The sequence below is a fragment of the Leptonotus elevatus genome, chromosome 8 (genome assembly GCF_054856555.1).
Source record: "Leptonotus elevatus isolate MCC_2025b chromosome 8, RoL_Lele_1.0, whole genome shotgun sequence".
NCBI lineage: Eukaryota > Metazoa > Chordata > Actinopteri > Syngnathiformes > Syngnathidae > Leptonotus > Leptonotus elevatus.
In genome coordinates, this window is record NC_141246.1 from 6,113,396 (window position 1) to 6,130,052 (window position 16,657).

General features: G+C 43.3%; 1 protein-coding gene across 5 annotated transcripts in view; it reads left to right on the top strand.

Moving 5' to 3' along the window:
* Window positions 1-16,657, top strand: part of bnc2 (basonuclin zinc finger protein 2) — a 192,082-nt gene that overhangs the window by 120,645 nt on the left and 54,780 nt on the right. The window contains exon 1 of one of the 5 annotated variants that reach the window (XM_086083798.1): window positions 14,228-14,308. The exons of the other annotated variants lie outside the window; for them this stretch is intronic. Coding sequence (XP_085939924.1) covers window positions 14,297-14,308 — 12 coding nt within the window. The 5' untranslated portion in view covers window positions 14,228-14,296. Of the gene's footprint in view, window positions 1-14,227; window positions 14,309-16,657 lie in introns of those variants that run through there. 5 annotated transcript variants of the gene reach the window in all.

The following is a 16,657-nucleotide window of genomic DNA, read 5'->3' on the forward strand; positions in this document are numbered from 1 at the left end:
ATTGTAAATTTCTGTTTACATTTTAGGCTGCAATCTAGCAATGTCAATTGAATTATAAAATGCATTGTCAACTCAAGAAAAGAGCAACAACATTGTGTTTTTTCATTGATTGACGAGCTGTCCAAAGGCACATTGTCAGGTGGGAAAACACGTAAATGAGGAGCACAGAGCCAGAAAGCAATCCTACCACTCAATGAGAGTCACTTTCTGCCATTTTGTCCCATCTCTCCACCAAGCCTCTCAATTGCCATCCATCAGTGTCGGCATTAAGTTGCAAAGTAGCAAATCAATGGGCTCTTTTTGAAGTTGATGAGAAAGGCTTGTCACCAGTCCATCCAGAGAGTCGCATGGGATCGAGAGAGCAGGGAGACATCTCCGTCAAATACCGTACGTCTGACTGCGGTTGGAGACTTCATCTGCACAATCGCGACTGCCTTTTTTGTTTGTCTTCCACCGGCTGATTGCTGTCGATTCGATTTGATTCTAATCATTCTCCTCTGTCAGAAGGCTTCTTAAGGCCAACGTCCCCCGCTCGTCAGCAGCGTTGGGAGCGGCTCGCAGGATTTTAGGAACGACCCCGCATGTCTGGCCAACGAAAACAGATATCTTCCTGCGCGCACGTATCGCGTTACTCTTCCACTCTCCGTGTAACGTCAAGAAGTCGCCTCGCTTAAGTGCAACTCGCCAGGAAAAATACAGCGGAGTCACCTAATTCGTGAACATGAAACATTTCTGGCCAACATTCGGTAAAGTCATCAGATCGTAAGAGGTGGGGGTCGGGGGGGGGGGGGGGGGCTTTATGGGCCCGCTAAACAAGAGCCGTTCATCCCTGGGTTACAATCCACATCGTGTCTTGCGTGCTGACTTTGATTTTTTTTAATGAACAGCTCAATATCTAATTCATTAAAGTGGCTGTTTCATTTGATGCCTTTTCCTGACTCCGGCTGAAGCGAGAGGGAAAGGCAAGGGGGGGCGGGGGGGGGGGGGGGTAGATAATGTCGATGGAGATCCGCCTGCACGCACTCAGCACGTTCCGCCAAGGGACGAGGGGACGTTGGTCGATTGTGGCCCCCCCCACAAACCCCTCTCCGCAGGGGCGGAAGCAGTTTTAGTCGCTCTGACTGCTGAAGGACGGCAGCGGTAATTGGCCTTGCGCACGCTCTCTTAACAATCGGTGTGGGACGTACTACCGCGTGCCTTCTCCCGGCGTCGATCTGGCAGTGAAAAAGCATACAGAGGCGTATTAGGCTTTAGTGCCGTATTAAAAACGAGTGGCCCTCGGCTCAGCTTTGCGCAAAAGAGTGGCTTCTACTATCAAGCAATTAGCAGCTCCCATTCAATTCCTTCTTTTGCTAAGAGTGTCTGATATCCAAATTTCCATCATTCAATTTTTTTCGCTTCTCCTCATTTGAGTCTCAGGTATGGGTGCACCGATCGATTGGTCGAGAATGGGATAGGCCCCAATTTTCTTAATTTTGGGGGATCAGTAATCAGCTGATTCCTTAAAATAAATCTGATCTTAAAATAAATTTGATCTTGTCCACCGATCTCACATTTACAGAGATCTGAAAGAATCTGGTCCTTTACTGCTGTCATTATGCAGTTAATGCAATGTTTTTGTAATGTTTCATGGGTACAGTATTGGCCAACGGCCATTTTCACCAAAGCAATCCCCTTCGGTCCCAGCTGTTTTACTGGATTTTGACTGATTTTGCAAGGCCCACAGAATATTGCGTTCTATTGCTATAAAAACATGGAACCTACCAAAAGAAAGATTATAGTCTCTTCTTTCTTTTTCTTCTCTTCTACCATGTCAAAATTTAAAATAGAATGTATATACGCTCGTTGATAGGCTAGGAAATGTTTATCTTTGCACACCTAATCACAGGCATGCTTGAGCCAAGTCAATTTCATTTATATAACCCTTGATTACGAAATAATCTCAAAGAGCCTCAAAAGCAGTAGTTGACCAATATTAACAACATTCCCTGATCTAAATCCCCCAACCGGGCAATAAAAAACTCAAAACCTCATTTTAAAAAAACGAAGACCTTGAGAAGAGACTACAGATAGGGAATCCCCCTTGCGGGATGGTCCAGATCTTGCACCAGTCATTCGGTGCGGAATCCATACCTCAACACCATCAGAGTCAGAGTCATTGTCACCGAGCCCCCTCTCTAAAATTGTATACTTTAGTTTGAGGCTAAGCGATATGGCCAAAAAATAAAATAAAAAGTATTTTAAACCAACCATCCAGATTCTGCCACCACACACGCAAAATTACAACTCACAATAACATCTGGATGTAACAGAACATAACAACAGCTTTTAATAATCCAGAAGACAAAATACATTTCACGATTTAGCAAATTTTCAACGATTCAATTTAAATTTAATTTATTCAATTAATTAGATTTATTGGCAGAGGAGGGGGCAAGATAGGGGAAGTGGTAGTAAAACAGGCCTATAAACTAAATAAAGAGTGTAAAAATAAGTTTTGAGTCGGGATTTGTACTAAAGTAGCAGCTCTATTTCCCACAGGTCTGGCATTCCAGATTTCTGGAACCTGAAAATAGTACGCTCTAGAATTATTATTATTGTCACATAAAGAATCTGTCAGTGGGGGTCTCCCAGAATGCGATTGTAGAGAGTGTGGGGGCGAGTGGCGTTAAGGGCAGCGCCACAAGTCCGAAAGTATTGATTTCCCGCCTTGTCGAGAGGCAGGGAACTGTCATGCGGAGAAAGCCGACCTTGGCTCCCCCCCCCCCCCTTCTTTGCTTCCCCTTCAGCACTGCCAGAAGTGAGGAAAGGCGCAGTAACAAACAAGTGGCTACCCGGGGTCTCCAGTGGGGGCGGGTGGGGGGGGGGTAAGAAGGAGGTGAGTTTGAGAGGAAGAAAGACCGAGGAAGTGAGCGCGAGAGAGGAGCTAACAGTCAAAGCCAAGGCCGGCTCCCCAGAGTTGTCAGTGGGCAGCCTAGTGTCTGCTTATCGTGCCGTTTGAAATGACAATGGCTTGACTTGTATTTTCCTCCTGAGAGCATACTCAGATCTATAAACCAGAGGCGGGGGGGGGGGGGGTGTTGGGGAAGCATGATAGGCGAGGGGAGGCAGCAGGTGGCGGCGGAGGAGTGAAAGCGAGGACGACGAGGAGAGCGACTCGTTTGCTCGCTATCTAAGCCTTTGAGGCCTACAGAGAGGAAGGAAGGAAGGCCAGAGACGGGGCTTTTTCATGTTCGAGGCTGTATCAGGATTTGACAACAAAAAGGCATCGCTGTCACCTGCAGCTACAGGCGCGGCGAGACTCCTCTTCGCTACCCCCCCCCCCCCAGTTCGGCTGAGGAAGCGGAGGCTACAAAGCGCTCTCGCCTGGTTGGATCAGGGTGACAGACACTTAAGAGACCTTGATGTAGTCGCCAGCCTTGGATCAGAGTCTTTTGCTAACAAGCTCAGCAACAACTTGGCTCTTTTGTAAAACTGAAGCCCATCCAGGAGGGTTTTTTTTTTCTTCTCTTTCCCTAGCAAATTCACACAGTCCCTTTTTTTTTTATATTTGGAAAAAGTCCTCATAGAATTAGCTGGCTTATTAGCGTCTGGCACTGGAAGAAAGCCTGCATATAAGGAAGTAAAGGGGGTGGACTTGAAGGATTTAAAGCACACTGTTGTCTTTTTGGTTCTAATTTTACACCCCACTGACATACATTAGGCAGCTCGGCCCAAATATGGTCATGCCTAATAATGCGAGAGCGAAGGGGGCTTTAGGTGGCGGTCTCGCCTCGATTGCAAAGTGGCTTCTTATCGGACTGGTCATGTATGGGTGGAGGAACCCACGTTGTCTGCAACCAAAACCTAGGTCCTCTGTGGGAAACTTAAGGCCTGGGGACCACATCTGGCCCACTACATAATGTTATGTGGCCCGCAAAAGCAAGTCGTTTACATCAACTTTTATGATTCTTGCTAAAAGCTTTCCAAAATTTCATATTGTTGAAATATAAATGAACAAACTATCCTTGATTTCTGATTTTAAAGCTAGTTATCAGTTAATCATTTGTGTACATTGTGCTCCGCAACTAAATTACTTAAGACACCCTCGGCTTTGGAGATTAACAGTTTTTGTTTTCATCTGGCCAAACCAAGCACTCACCAAATTGTGAGAATTGATCAAGATGATTACTTTCACACCTTAGCACACAATCAACACGGCCGAGAAGTAGGGATGAGTCGATACGTATCTCGAATTCTGACCTTGACCCGAATACTGACTGCATGTAAACGTAGTCATTGTGTTTCTTAGATATGACTTGATTGAATGAGCCATTGTTGCCAGTATGGAAAATTATGTTGGTCAATCGAACACTCTGATTGGATATTAGTTAGCCAATCAGTCTATGAGCTAGTAAACAAAAGCCAAAAACGGTCAGGAAAAAGGCATTATTAAAAAGGCATAAGCTCAGCAAAACATTGCTTTTACTTTGATGTGTTCCTGCTTGTATTACGAGTATGTTGGGTAAGGCCCTCTGAAAACTTTAGTTTGCCCCAAAATACTGTTTGGGACAACTGGCAGCAAACATACAATTAAGCCTCCCATAGTCTCAGCGGACGCGTAATGGCTCTGGCAAAGCAATTAAGCACCAACTGAGACGATGACAGTCAAAGCTAAAAGTAGCTCCTTCACCCCTCTCGCTCCCGTCTCGTAGGGGGTATCAACAAGGGTGTCCGGGGACGGGGCTACCTGACACTTTTGATTCGACACGGCAACAGGTGACCAAAGTCAATTAGGCCATTCCAGACTTGTAATGCTGCCTCTCGTGTCGCAACAGAAATTGGTCGACATCTTTTGAAATCATACAGTAAAGCACTTTTCCACTGTCAATAGCTCTCTTTAGCGTTGATCCTGCAAAATGGATGCATCGTTAACAGTAGATCCAGCAAAATCCCAAGTAAATGACGGCACCCCAAAATGTATTCCATAAATATATCACTATGGTACCAAAAAACTCTAATAATAGTGGAAAATAATAATAACGGCGTTTCACGCAGCTATGCCGATGAAAATCTGGAAGGCAACCAAGGAGCAAATCTCAGTTACAATGTGTCTTGTTTCCTTCACTTGAAGGCTGACTGGTGAAAACATGATTGTCCAAGCAAACAACACAAGAGTGTCTTTTTATTTGCAAAGACGTGTGTTCCTCGTATCCATCCCGTGTATTCCCCGCTGGCTCCGACATGCTGCAAATGCCTGCTTTAAGTGCTGCTCTGACATTAGCTGAGTGTAGTCACACAATTTGGCCTGGGGACAAACGCTAGAAAGGCCCTATAAATATGGATGCACGCCCCCATACACCCTCCATCTCCTCTTCTTCTCCTACCCACTGTCCCCTGTGCATGTGTGTGTGTGTGTGTGTGTGTGTGTGTGTGTGTGTGTGTGTGTGTGTGTGTGTGTGTGTGTGTGTGTTGTGTGTGTGGCGCCATTTCCTCTGTCAAAGCATGTCGCCACTGTTTGTTTACTCACGCTGACAGAGATACACTCGCCACTGCTAACTGAGTGCCAAGCAGGCTGCCAACACTCCTGTAAATAATCCCGTCGCAGAAGTCGGTTTACTACAGGGTCGGAAAATTCCTGAGGTACATTTCTGGGATTTTTTTTTTTTTTACTGGAAGTTTGGCGACATTTTGGACAAAGTTGGGGAATAAAGCATCCATCAATTTTTCGTTCATAGAATTAACAGATTTGTGACATTGATTTTTCAATGCATGGCATTGGAAAGTATTGTTATTTGTGTGGTTGCTGTTTCTTTTGATGATTTTTTTGGGTGGGCCTTTTTATCAGTGCTCGCGCTGGTATCGGTCAGGAAAAAAGTGATATCGAACATCCCTAGTAGAAATAATAAATATAACACAAAAATAATTTGAAATTAAAACACTTTAATATTATTTTCAATTTAATACAGCATTATCGTTAAAAATAAATTTGATATTTTTGAAAAAAAAAATATATATATATATATATATATATCGGAATACGAATGGCTCCCCATGTGTTTGGTTACCTGCTAGGGAGCTAGCTAGCTAGCTAGCACAAAGGGTTAAAGCCAAACTGTGGCAGGGTTTTTACTTTCTGGACCTGAATTTGCCACTTCTTTATTTGCCGTAATATGAACACCAATAGCAATTAATGAGTAAATGGGGAGGTGGAGGACGCACAGTGACGAGTATCAATTGAATTTGCCTAAAATGTCATCTTTTCATCAAAATTATGAATTTTTGCCACCGCATTTGAATTGCTTAGTGCAAAAAATACACAATTTAATCTTGTGCGTTGTAATATGTAGCGGCCCCACTTTTGCAGCCCAATCTACTTGCCTTGCATTTAACAGGCCGGTGAACGTGTTAGCACGCATTAGCGCGTGGCTGTCACCCGCCGTTACGTGATAAAGCTCAGCGCAGTGTGCACGATGACTACATCCGGGCTGGTCGCCGGCGTACCTTTGCCCCCGCTGGCGCCTTGGCAGCCCGGCGGGCGCCCCGTGGCTGCACTGATGCCAGCGCGTGCACAGGCGTAAGGGAGGGGCCCCCGCTGGGAGGAAATGGGCCATTAGCGCAGTCCTTGCCCCAGTGTTTTACTCCACTTCAGTACACATCACACAGGGCCGCCCCTCTCGCTCTCTCTCACCAGCTAACACATGCTAATTAGCCCGGCGACAGGGCGCGTATCTTCCTGCCTCGGGAGCATATGTGCAGCTGCGAAGGAAAGCTGTCTTGCGACGACCCGGCTTGTTAGCGTCGCCGCTGCTTCATTAGCTTTTCTTTCATGCCCATCAAATAAGTAGAGCTCGAGACGACCCCAGTCATTCTTTGGAGTAGACGTTCAAAACCAGAAACGGCGTCTAAAGCAAACGTTAAATATTAAGTAGAACACTTCTTTCAATCACGCCGCCCATCATCTTCCGACCACAGCGCTAATGAAGATGATCGTCATAACACCACGATAATCATACGGCCGTCTGGAAAATGAATCTTCTCTCTTTTGCCTAACAAACCCATAAAAAATGGCAGCGTGTGTTTGTTTTGGATGATAAGATGGGTGGGTTGATTGGAGCAGAACAATGGCGAGGTGTTGCTCGTATCACGGTCTATGAAGTCAATACCACGTTTAGTTTAGCGGTTAGATGGAGTCATATGCTTTGGAATCTGAATTTTGAATTTTGTTGTTGTTAACAAAAAGAAACATCTTAGTATGAGTTCAGCTAGCTATAGCTGTCAGAGCTATAACTGGAGCTTAGCTTAGCTATGACGATAGCTAAAGCTATGACTAACTTATGAAATGGATTTGTATGTTTGAGGGAAAAAAAACAAGCATCTGTGTATTAGTTTAGTTTACTATGGTATGATAGTGTATTCTTTGGTAAGTTTTGTATGAGAAAAGTCAGCTTTTGTCTTTTTACGTTTTGATCTAAGTCATGTTTCTCTTTTGACCAATCAACAGACAGCTGTGTGTCTAGCCACCCATGTTAGCAGTAATTCCCTGAACAACAAATCATTGTTTTTTTGTTTTTGGAAAATCGGCCGTTTGTCTTCTTCCCATTGCGTCACACAAAAGTTTCTCTCCTGACCAATCAACAGACAGCAATCTATTTAGTGCCACCATTTCGGTACCACATCACAGTGGTTGATACTAGATCTTCATTCATTTCCATTTATTGTGCTTTTCTCCTACGACATTTTGCATTGCCTCCAGTCTATGTCTGAACAAGTTGATGACTCCTGCAATCGCCGGCCATGTTAGCACGTATGACTTCAGCTGCCAGACTTTGTCCCAAACCTGAAAAGTCCTTTTCCTCCACTTCATGTCACTCAAAGCAACTCGAAACAGAGCGAGTGTTTTCCTAAGAAGCTTGTAATTCTTACAGTTGCTTGACAGTAAGATTGAGTGACTGCTTTTAATTAGCCAAGTACAGACGGAGGGAAGTGGAGAAAATAATATTATGCTGTAATGGGATTAGATAGGAAAAACGAAACTCGGTAGAGCGCAGACCTCCCACAAGGTCGAACAATCCAAATTTGGATCAGCTCCATGATTTTACACCTCCAATGTCTGCAAATACCTCAGGTTTCATGTATTTTTAGCTTCTTTTATACAGAAAAATCTGAAGCGGTCATTGGAGACGGTCGCCTTAGCTTTCTAAACAGAAACTCGACAAAGCGGGATCGTGCCACGATTGTGTGCACTTTCATGCAGACATCAGATAATTAGTTAAGTCAGCAAGAGCTTTGGTTGTGAAGTATAAGATAGTCATTCTTGGACAGCAACAGCACAGCAGTCATCACAGCTTTGTTAATGCCTGCGAAAGTGGAATTTTGCACTCTGAAAACAGTTGGGACAAAAGTAACCCAAATATGGATCAAAAGTGGATCGGTAAAAAAAGACCCATTTCTTGACTCTAACTTGTTGAGGATTGGTCCATTTTTGACTCATAGTTGTGACTCATATTTTCGACCAAACTGTTTTTAGAGTGTGGCAAGTGACTACCATATCCATGCAGTCCATACAGAACAACATACAATTTCACTCCACACAGGAAGGCTGGACCCAAGATTCGAACCCTGAACCTCCGAACTGGGACTTCTACTATCCCACTTCCTTATAATTAAAAACGTCTGTAATAGTCTCTCTGATCACGCCACCAGATCATGCGAGCATCTAAGCACACGACACTCCACAGCACGACGTGGGAGATCAGTGTCAGGTGGATTACACAGGATGATGAGGTGATGCGTGTCCCAGAAACCCCCCTTCAGCCCCCCAAATCTCTCCTTCCCCCCCCTCGCACCTCGCTTTTGCCGGCGAGCCCGATGTCCTGATTAAAAATTTCAGCTCGGCTGCCTTTCTAATTAATTAGCGAGGCCACTCAGAGGAGCGGCGGACCAATTAGTCTGCAGTGAGGCCGATGATGCCTATCGCTGGAGCATCACCGTGCAAGCTGTCGCCCGCCGCCCTGCGGCAGGGCCGGGACCCTCGGGGGGGTGGGGGTTGGGGGGGGGGGGGCTGATTGGTGCATGCTACATGCACACTATACAAGTAGACAACGCATGCCTGTGTTCATTGACAACGTCAGAGAGTTTATTACTGTGCTTGTAATATTTTGATCAGCCATGCATCCATTTTTTTTTTTTTGTATATTGCTTACTAGGGTCTCGAGCCTATCCCAGATGAGTTTGGGCAAGACACCTTCAAAATGGTTGCCAGATCAAAGACAACTAAGAGAGACAATTTAAAGTTTAACTTCAGTTTTGTTCAACTTAAGCAAGATCATTTTGTGAACAAATTTTGCAGATGTCACTCTTATCTGACGATCTACACTCTAAAAACAGTTGGGTCAAAAGTAATCCAATTATGGAACAAAAATGGACCGATCCACTTTATGGGTCAATTTGACCCAATTTTATGGGTTGTTTTATACAAAATGACCCAATTTTTTGACCCAAATAATGGATCTGACCAATGTATGAGTTGTTTTACACTAAAAGACCCCCCCCCCCCCCAAAAAAATTGATCATGATCACTTGATCATGTTGTGTACATGTATTAGGGTCTGATGTGTGACAATTAGTCGGGTGGTCTCCACTTTCTGCTGATTTACTGTTAGCGAAGAGTCTAATTTCCACTTCAAGGACTCGTCAACGTCTTGTGCAAGTCGACGTTTTAGTCGCACTTGATAAAAAATAAAAAAAAGCCGCTGATACAACTGAAAAAGAGCGAAAAGAGCGAGGGGGAAAAGGCTGTGTTTTTCCCCAAAGTGTGACGGACGCGCAAACACGAGCTAGCACGCAAATAATTACAAAGTGGCATGTTTGAGCATAAAAAATGAGCTTGCATGGCAAAAACACACACACACACACACACACACGAGTCACTTCGGATGCCGTAGTGGCTGATTAACGCGAGAAGGCGCGATGAATATTAGAGGAGCACAAGGAGGACGTCAAAGCTTTGTGCTAGCGTCTCTTTCATTAGACGCAAGTCTACTGGACGCACACACAAACACACACACAAACACACACACAAACACACACACACACACACACGGAAGAGAGTAAAGCCACAAGGCGGCTTGCAAACAGATGTACTTATTAGATCGACGTGTCTGACATTTTGTCGACATAAGTAATTAATTTCGCCTTTCTATTGGGAAGGTCCAAAGAGCCCAATTAGCATGCCTAATATCGCCGCATCGCATTTAAAAAAAAAACATATTTTTCTTCCCCCCTTTTTAAATACAGAGGGAATATTCAAATGGCTCGCCTTCATTATTCAAAGGCGTAAGCAAAAGTCACGGGCAGAGAGACGAGATGGGAGTTGCACTCGCGGGACCGCCGGGAAGATGATAATCAATCTTTTATTTCTGCAAATAAACACGACGCGCACGCGCTGGATTCATGTCTGGCTTCATTCACTCCATTTTTAGAGAACTTTTTTCGAACTGCTCTTTATTGATTTTGTCACCAAATGTAACAATTAGCGATCAATTAACCCGCTAATTGCTATATATAGCGAAATACAGTCGCTGACTTCCCGTTACTTCCGTCAATTGATGGATTTCTTAACGATTAAAGATATCGATTATGACCCAGTTCCAGAGTTGTGGTCCATGATCCATTTGAAGGTCGAAAATGATCTAATAAAAACAAGAAATGTTAGCTACTTAATGCTTTTGAATGTTCTCGTACAGCCAACAATCTGGTCAAAGCGATGGCCCAAAAAATAAATGTGCGAACAATACGTTTATGCTAGCAAAACAGCAAACTGTCAATTTAGTTTTTAGTTTCCATTTTGGAAAGGTTGTGTTTTCTATCGGTAGATCCCAAAAGAAAAACAAAATTATTTTATTCCTATCTGGAATTCAAAAGCTACCAATACGAGTCAATTTTCTTAATTAAAACCCAAAAACATATAAATACGTTTTTAATACTTTGTCCTTCACTTCCCAAAAATGTATTGATACATTTTTGGGTTTAATGCTAGTGCCTTAGAAGGCTTTGATACAGCTTCTAACATGAAGAGGTCGCGTAAAGCAATGGTAGTTCTTACAAAAAACGGCCAGCAGGTGGCAGCAGAGTATAAGAGATCAGCTAGTAGTCAGTTCCCATATAAAAGTACCCTAAAGAGTTGGCCTTTCATTTAAAATATTTTCTGTCCATGTAAAATCTATTGCAGTGATCAAATTGGAATGATAATGCAATCGACTTTATGCTCTCCATCGCTGGATTGCAAACAAAAAAAACTCACACTTTTGTCTGTATTCAGTTGCTAACAACGTGCAAACAGCACCTCAGACGGGATCCGAGCGACAAGATAAAAGGTTAGGTAGGGTAGAGTGAGAATTTTATAGTTTATTTGATTCCGTTTCTTTCCTTCTTTTTTTTTTTTATGGAGGGCCATTGTGGTTCTGTGTTTTCTATTTTCACAGTTCGTTCAGGTATTTGTTTTCAGGCGAACTCGGGGGGGCCCCACTACTGCAAGGCCCCCGCTCTCTGGCCCGACTCTCCCACTCGTCTAGCTATAACAAAGTCAATATTACAAAGAGGTAACACATGTCGAGGTATGCTCCGGGCCCGCCGCGCCGCTGTGATCCAGGCATCGGGACACACACACACACACGTACAGACAAACGCACACACGCACCAACCAAGCAACACACTGTAAAAGAATGCATACCTCCGTGAAGAAAAGTGCACCTTTTGGGGTGATTTTTGTGGTTAAAAAATGTTATTTTGGCTCTTAGGTGTGTTAGCTTGTGCGCGTCACATGTGCGAGTGCAAAGTACTTGTTGGTACATTTGGAGTGTGTGTGTGTGTGCGTGTGTGTGAGTGAGGGTCAGTTTGTTTTGTTTTTCCCCTTACTTCAGCACATCTGAGAGAGCTTTTCTGGAACTCCTGAGCCCTGTCTAAACAAAGATGGCCCAAAAGTGAGGTGTGGAAAGGGAGGGAAGGTGGAAGTGGGCGTCTCACTGTAACTGTGTGCGTATGTGCGACTGTGTGTGTGTTTGTGATTCTTCAAGCAACCTGGGACCTGAAGGGCCTTGCGAGAAAAAAAAAAAAAAAAAAAAAAAAACGAGCAAGGAAGAGGAGGGGGGTAGGAAACCGAGCCCCTGAGAAAAGCAGCTGGAAATACGGAGACTTGTGGTCTTTTTTTTCTGCCAACTCCTCTTCATCCCTTCATACCACCTCCTCGCTCGTCCTCTTCCTCCCGTCCTCCCCTGGCCCAGCTGCACTCACATGTGTCCCCCCCCCCCCCAATCCACCCACCGGCCCACCGTCCCTCCCACCCGGAGTCAATGCCACTGCCAAGGCGAGGCAAAGCATCGCAGCTGCGAACACTTTACGGGCCGATTTAACGCCGGCCCGCGCAAAGGCACGAGATTCATTAGGCCGGCGTTAGCGTCGGGATGCGGTGAAATGTTAACACGCAGTTGGCAGGCTTCAGGAATGAGAGTGGGGGAAAGTAGGAAAGGAAGAGATGGAGGATTCTCACGATCGGGCGTTTGTCACAATTTGTCATCGTTGAATTTAGTCAATGGGCTTTTAATGAGGAAACCAAAAAGATATTCATAAAAACAGAATAGCTCGGTAGTGGCTGGTAACAAGTGAAGTTAAAAAAACAAACATTCAATGTGTACACAAGACAAGCAGCCAGTTAACTCTTGTTGAAACAACATATTGTCATGTCATCACAACACAACTCAAAACAACATAAACAATATTCTATCGCACTAGGCAGAGAATATTTGGGCCGTACCATTTCTGTTTCTTGCTCCCATCATGATCAAATAGCAACAACAAAAAACGAATAAATGTCTCTTACAAACACTGACTCGCTAATTGTTTGTTAGCTAACATGCAACTTCCTGGTTAACAGAGAATGACATCATCTCACATTAGACAGAAGGGACTCTTCTTACGGGGGAATAGTGACTTAACTAACCATTAACCGTAGTGACTGAGAGATAAATAAATTCCTCTTGAAAAATATTAGCTGTTTGTTAGCTTACATGCAACTTCCTGGTTTAGAGAATGTGACATAATAGTACATAAGACAAATGGGAATTTGAAGGGGTGAAAATGTGACGTCACTAGCTACAATTAACCTTTAGCCATAGTGACAAATATCAAAAATTCTAATTCTAACAAACACCATATTTGTGTGGTCAATTTGTCGCAGAGGTGAGACAAATGACAAAAAAAAAACAGAAAAAGAACAAAAATGTGAAGTCATACAGTGTTTTTCTTTGTCTGCGTGTACATTAGCTAGCGAGTTAGCTAGCTTTGTGATTCTAACACATTTTGTGTTTGTTTGTTGGTCTCTGTTAGCTCAGATGCAACTTCCTGGTTTCTGACATGATACAGGAGATACACATTTGGTTGTGTGTAGTTTGTGCGTGTGCGTGTGCAATATCGATAAGGCGAAGCAAACAGCAATTAAATCAATACTTCTTGGCCTTGCACTATATCTTCAAATGATGGGCTAAGCTAATTTGACAAACAAATATGCATGTTTTTTTTGTCTCGTTACAATCGGCTACATCCAATTTAAACAGATTATTCATTTATTTGCCTGAAATTAAATTATTAATCAATGTAAGAGGAGTACTTAGTTTAGTTTTCCGTGTTTTTCAAAAAAAAGTGAAACATGACTTTGGCCATTATTTTAGGAAACTCACTCTATGTAAATTTAGGTTGTATTTTCATGCCTGCTGTGTTGTTTAGCATATATGAATATGTTGAAGTTAGGGCAGGACATACTAGGAAAAGTTGAACAAGTTTCCTTTTGATACCCCAGAGCGGCCCTAATCTTAATTCAGCCAATTTTGCAAGTGACAATCCAAAGAGGGGGGTCTTAAATGATGTCAAGATGAATATCTGTCTGGTCTGAAGGGTGGTCTGCGCGTCCTGTGACTCGGGACCAGCGTCTAGCCGCCACTTCGTCCCCTCTATCTTGTGAACTTTGTAAGGCTGATAAAGATGAAAAACACCCCGATGGACTTTTCCTTTTGGCGTGCTGTCTCATTGCACACGCTGAACAGACACACACACACACACGCACACACTTGTTTGGGAGCGACACACTTCTCTTTTTGTCGTGTATTTGGCCGTCGTGTAGCCATTGGTTCTTCCTCTCCCTCCCTTCTTTCTTATCACTTTCTTTGCGTCTCTCACTTGCGGCTTGTCATCTGCCGGCCCGGGATTGTTGTAAACATGGAAGTTCAACATTCGCCGCACACCTGAAGGCGTCTCCTTTGCGATGCTGGCTGAGGTAAATGCTCCTAAAGATGTTGGAGTTAACGGATTGGAGTCGTCGCCGTTCTGTACTTTTTGTGCTAGGACGCTACTCGTACAATTTTTACATGAATGCTGTTGTAGAAAATTTGCTGCTGCATGCTGACGACTAGAAAAGAGGGATTCCTGTTTGTGTGTGCATGTGTGTGTGTTTGCACTAGCAGGAATGTGGGAGGGTGCGTGCGTGTGTAGTCGCACCCTGCCGGCGACTGTGACGAGTGCGATGACTAAAACTGACAGACTGGCGGAGTCTCAGCGATGGTGGCCTCCTGTCGCCGTCACACTCTAACTATGCGTGTGTGTGCGTGTGTGTTGGCGACCAATCATTTCTGACTCAGACTTTCTTCAACTTCCCCCCCTGCCACGGTCTCTCACTATCGCCACTTCATCAGTTGACTTCTGCCCTGCGCTACTCCTGGTACATACAGTATGTCTCGTGCTGCATTCAAGAATGCTGCGAAATTGGAAACATCCAAAGCCGGAGATTGCGAAATGTGTTCCGGGGAAATGTAAACATCCAATATGGCTGATGACTGTGATAATCTGGCTTTGTTTGGGAATAGATACTTTGATTGACAGCAGTCAGGGTCAATGGCAATGCCAATACAAATCATTATTCAGAGGGGCGCTTGGTTTATGCTCGGGCGATTTTGAACAATAATGTAATTGTGATTTTTTTTTTTTTTTCCCCTCAATATTACTATTGTGATTTATATGTGATTATTTTTTTCAAAATCCCTTTCACATTTTTTTTTTCTAGGGGTGTCAAAATTAGTGCATTAATTTTGAGTTAATTTAAAGTTCCTTTAACACCACTCATTTTTGATTAATGACTGCCCCTTACTCGGAAAGCCTGTACTGATTTTTTTTTTTGGGGGGGGGGGGGGGTATATAAAGCTATATAAAAAAATATAAAGCCTACCGAATTAAATGAAGCTGTTTGTTTATATTTGTTCAAATTGTAGCCTTTGCAATTTGAAAATCAACATCATCAATCATCCAAACCTGGTGAATGGCGTAGGAATTACAACCGACATCACATCACAATCGTTCAGAATAATCTTTCAAAGAAATCCGATTGTCAGCCCTTTGCCAACTTCGATCAGAAGAACGAATAATTGCTCAAATTAGGCCTGATTATTGGTATGCGTGTACCCTGCTTTAGTTCCAATTCAGAGTTTTATTGTAATACAGCTAAATATTAATATTATACGTAGTGACACATGACTCATAGTTTGTCAGAGATCATTAGTTAAGAGTAGCAGACCAGTTGCTTCCATGTATGGGCCTTGAAGTGAAGGAAAGAAAACGGAAGGATTGCACATGAATACATGAAAACACATGCATCTCCCTGCCAATCCACCGGGGACTCACGGCCCATTTGGTTGCCATTAGCATAGCTCTGGCCCGCCGTGGCCCCGTGTCACAGCCCAGATGCACAGCTGCACAAAGGACAGGGACCTCTGCCTCAGCGACTGGCAGCCGCTGGGGCTCCAAAGCAGAACTGACAAGGGCGACAGGCCTTTTTGCACGGTGGGGATTGAACGGACAAGCTCGGGCTGTTTTTTTTTTTGTTTTTTTTCACCGTGTCCACTGCTATAGTTTCCCTCCATAAACCATCACAGAGTTGTCATCTGTATTTGTTTACTTCGCATCACATTGCTATTTAAAGTTAGATCCTAATCAAAGCGGTGAGTAAGAACTCCATCCACCAAGGCCAAACAATCCTAATTTGGATCAGTTAAAATGAGTGCCTTCATAGATACAGCAAAAATATCAAAAATGTGACACTGGTTCTCCTTTAAAATTGTTTTTTAGTATAGAGCAGTGCTGCGGTCCCCTGTCCGTGTCCCCGCCGCCTCAAAAAAAAGAAAGAAAAAGGAGTGCAATGATGATGACATTACCGAATGAACAATACTGAGCTCTTCACAAAAAATAAAAAATAAAATAAAAATAAAATTGTTTTTCCCGAGATGTAAAATGAATGAATTTCTTCTCAACTCCAATGTTTCCAATGTTTACATTGCCCATTGTAAAACTGAATTTAATGTGCAGGCAATGTTTCAGGTAACATTTAAATATTTTGAACTCACAAGTGTAAAGAGTAATTTAAGACATTCTAAACTAAATGGAACGAAAATAAAGCTAAACTACTCAACATTTGAATAAACAGATTGAAGCTTTTATGGTTTGTTTACCGTCCAGGCAATGTTTTAAGTAAGAGTTCAACATTCTTAACTTTGATAAAATTGTAAAGATTTAGTTCAAACTGAATTGAACTAATGTAAAGTAAAACTTGCTGCACAAAAGATGGAAGCTAGTTAAT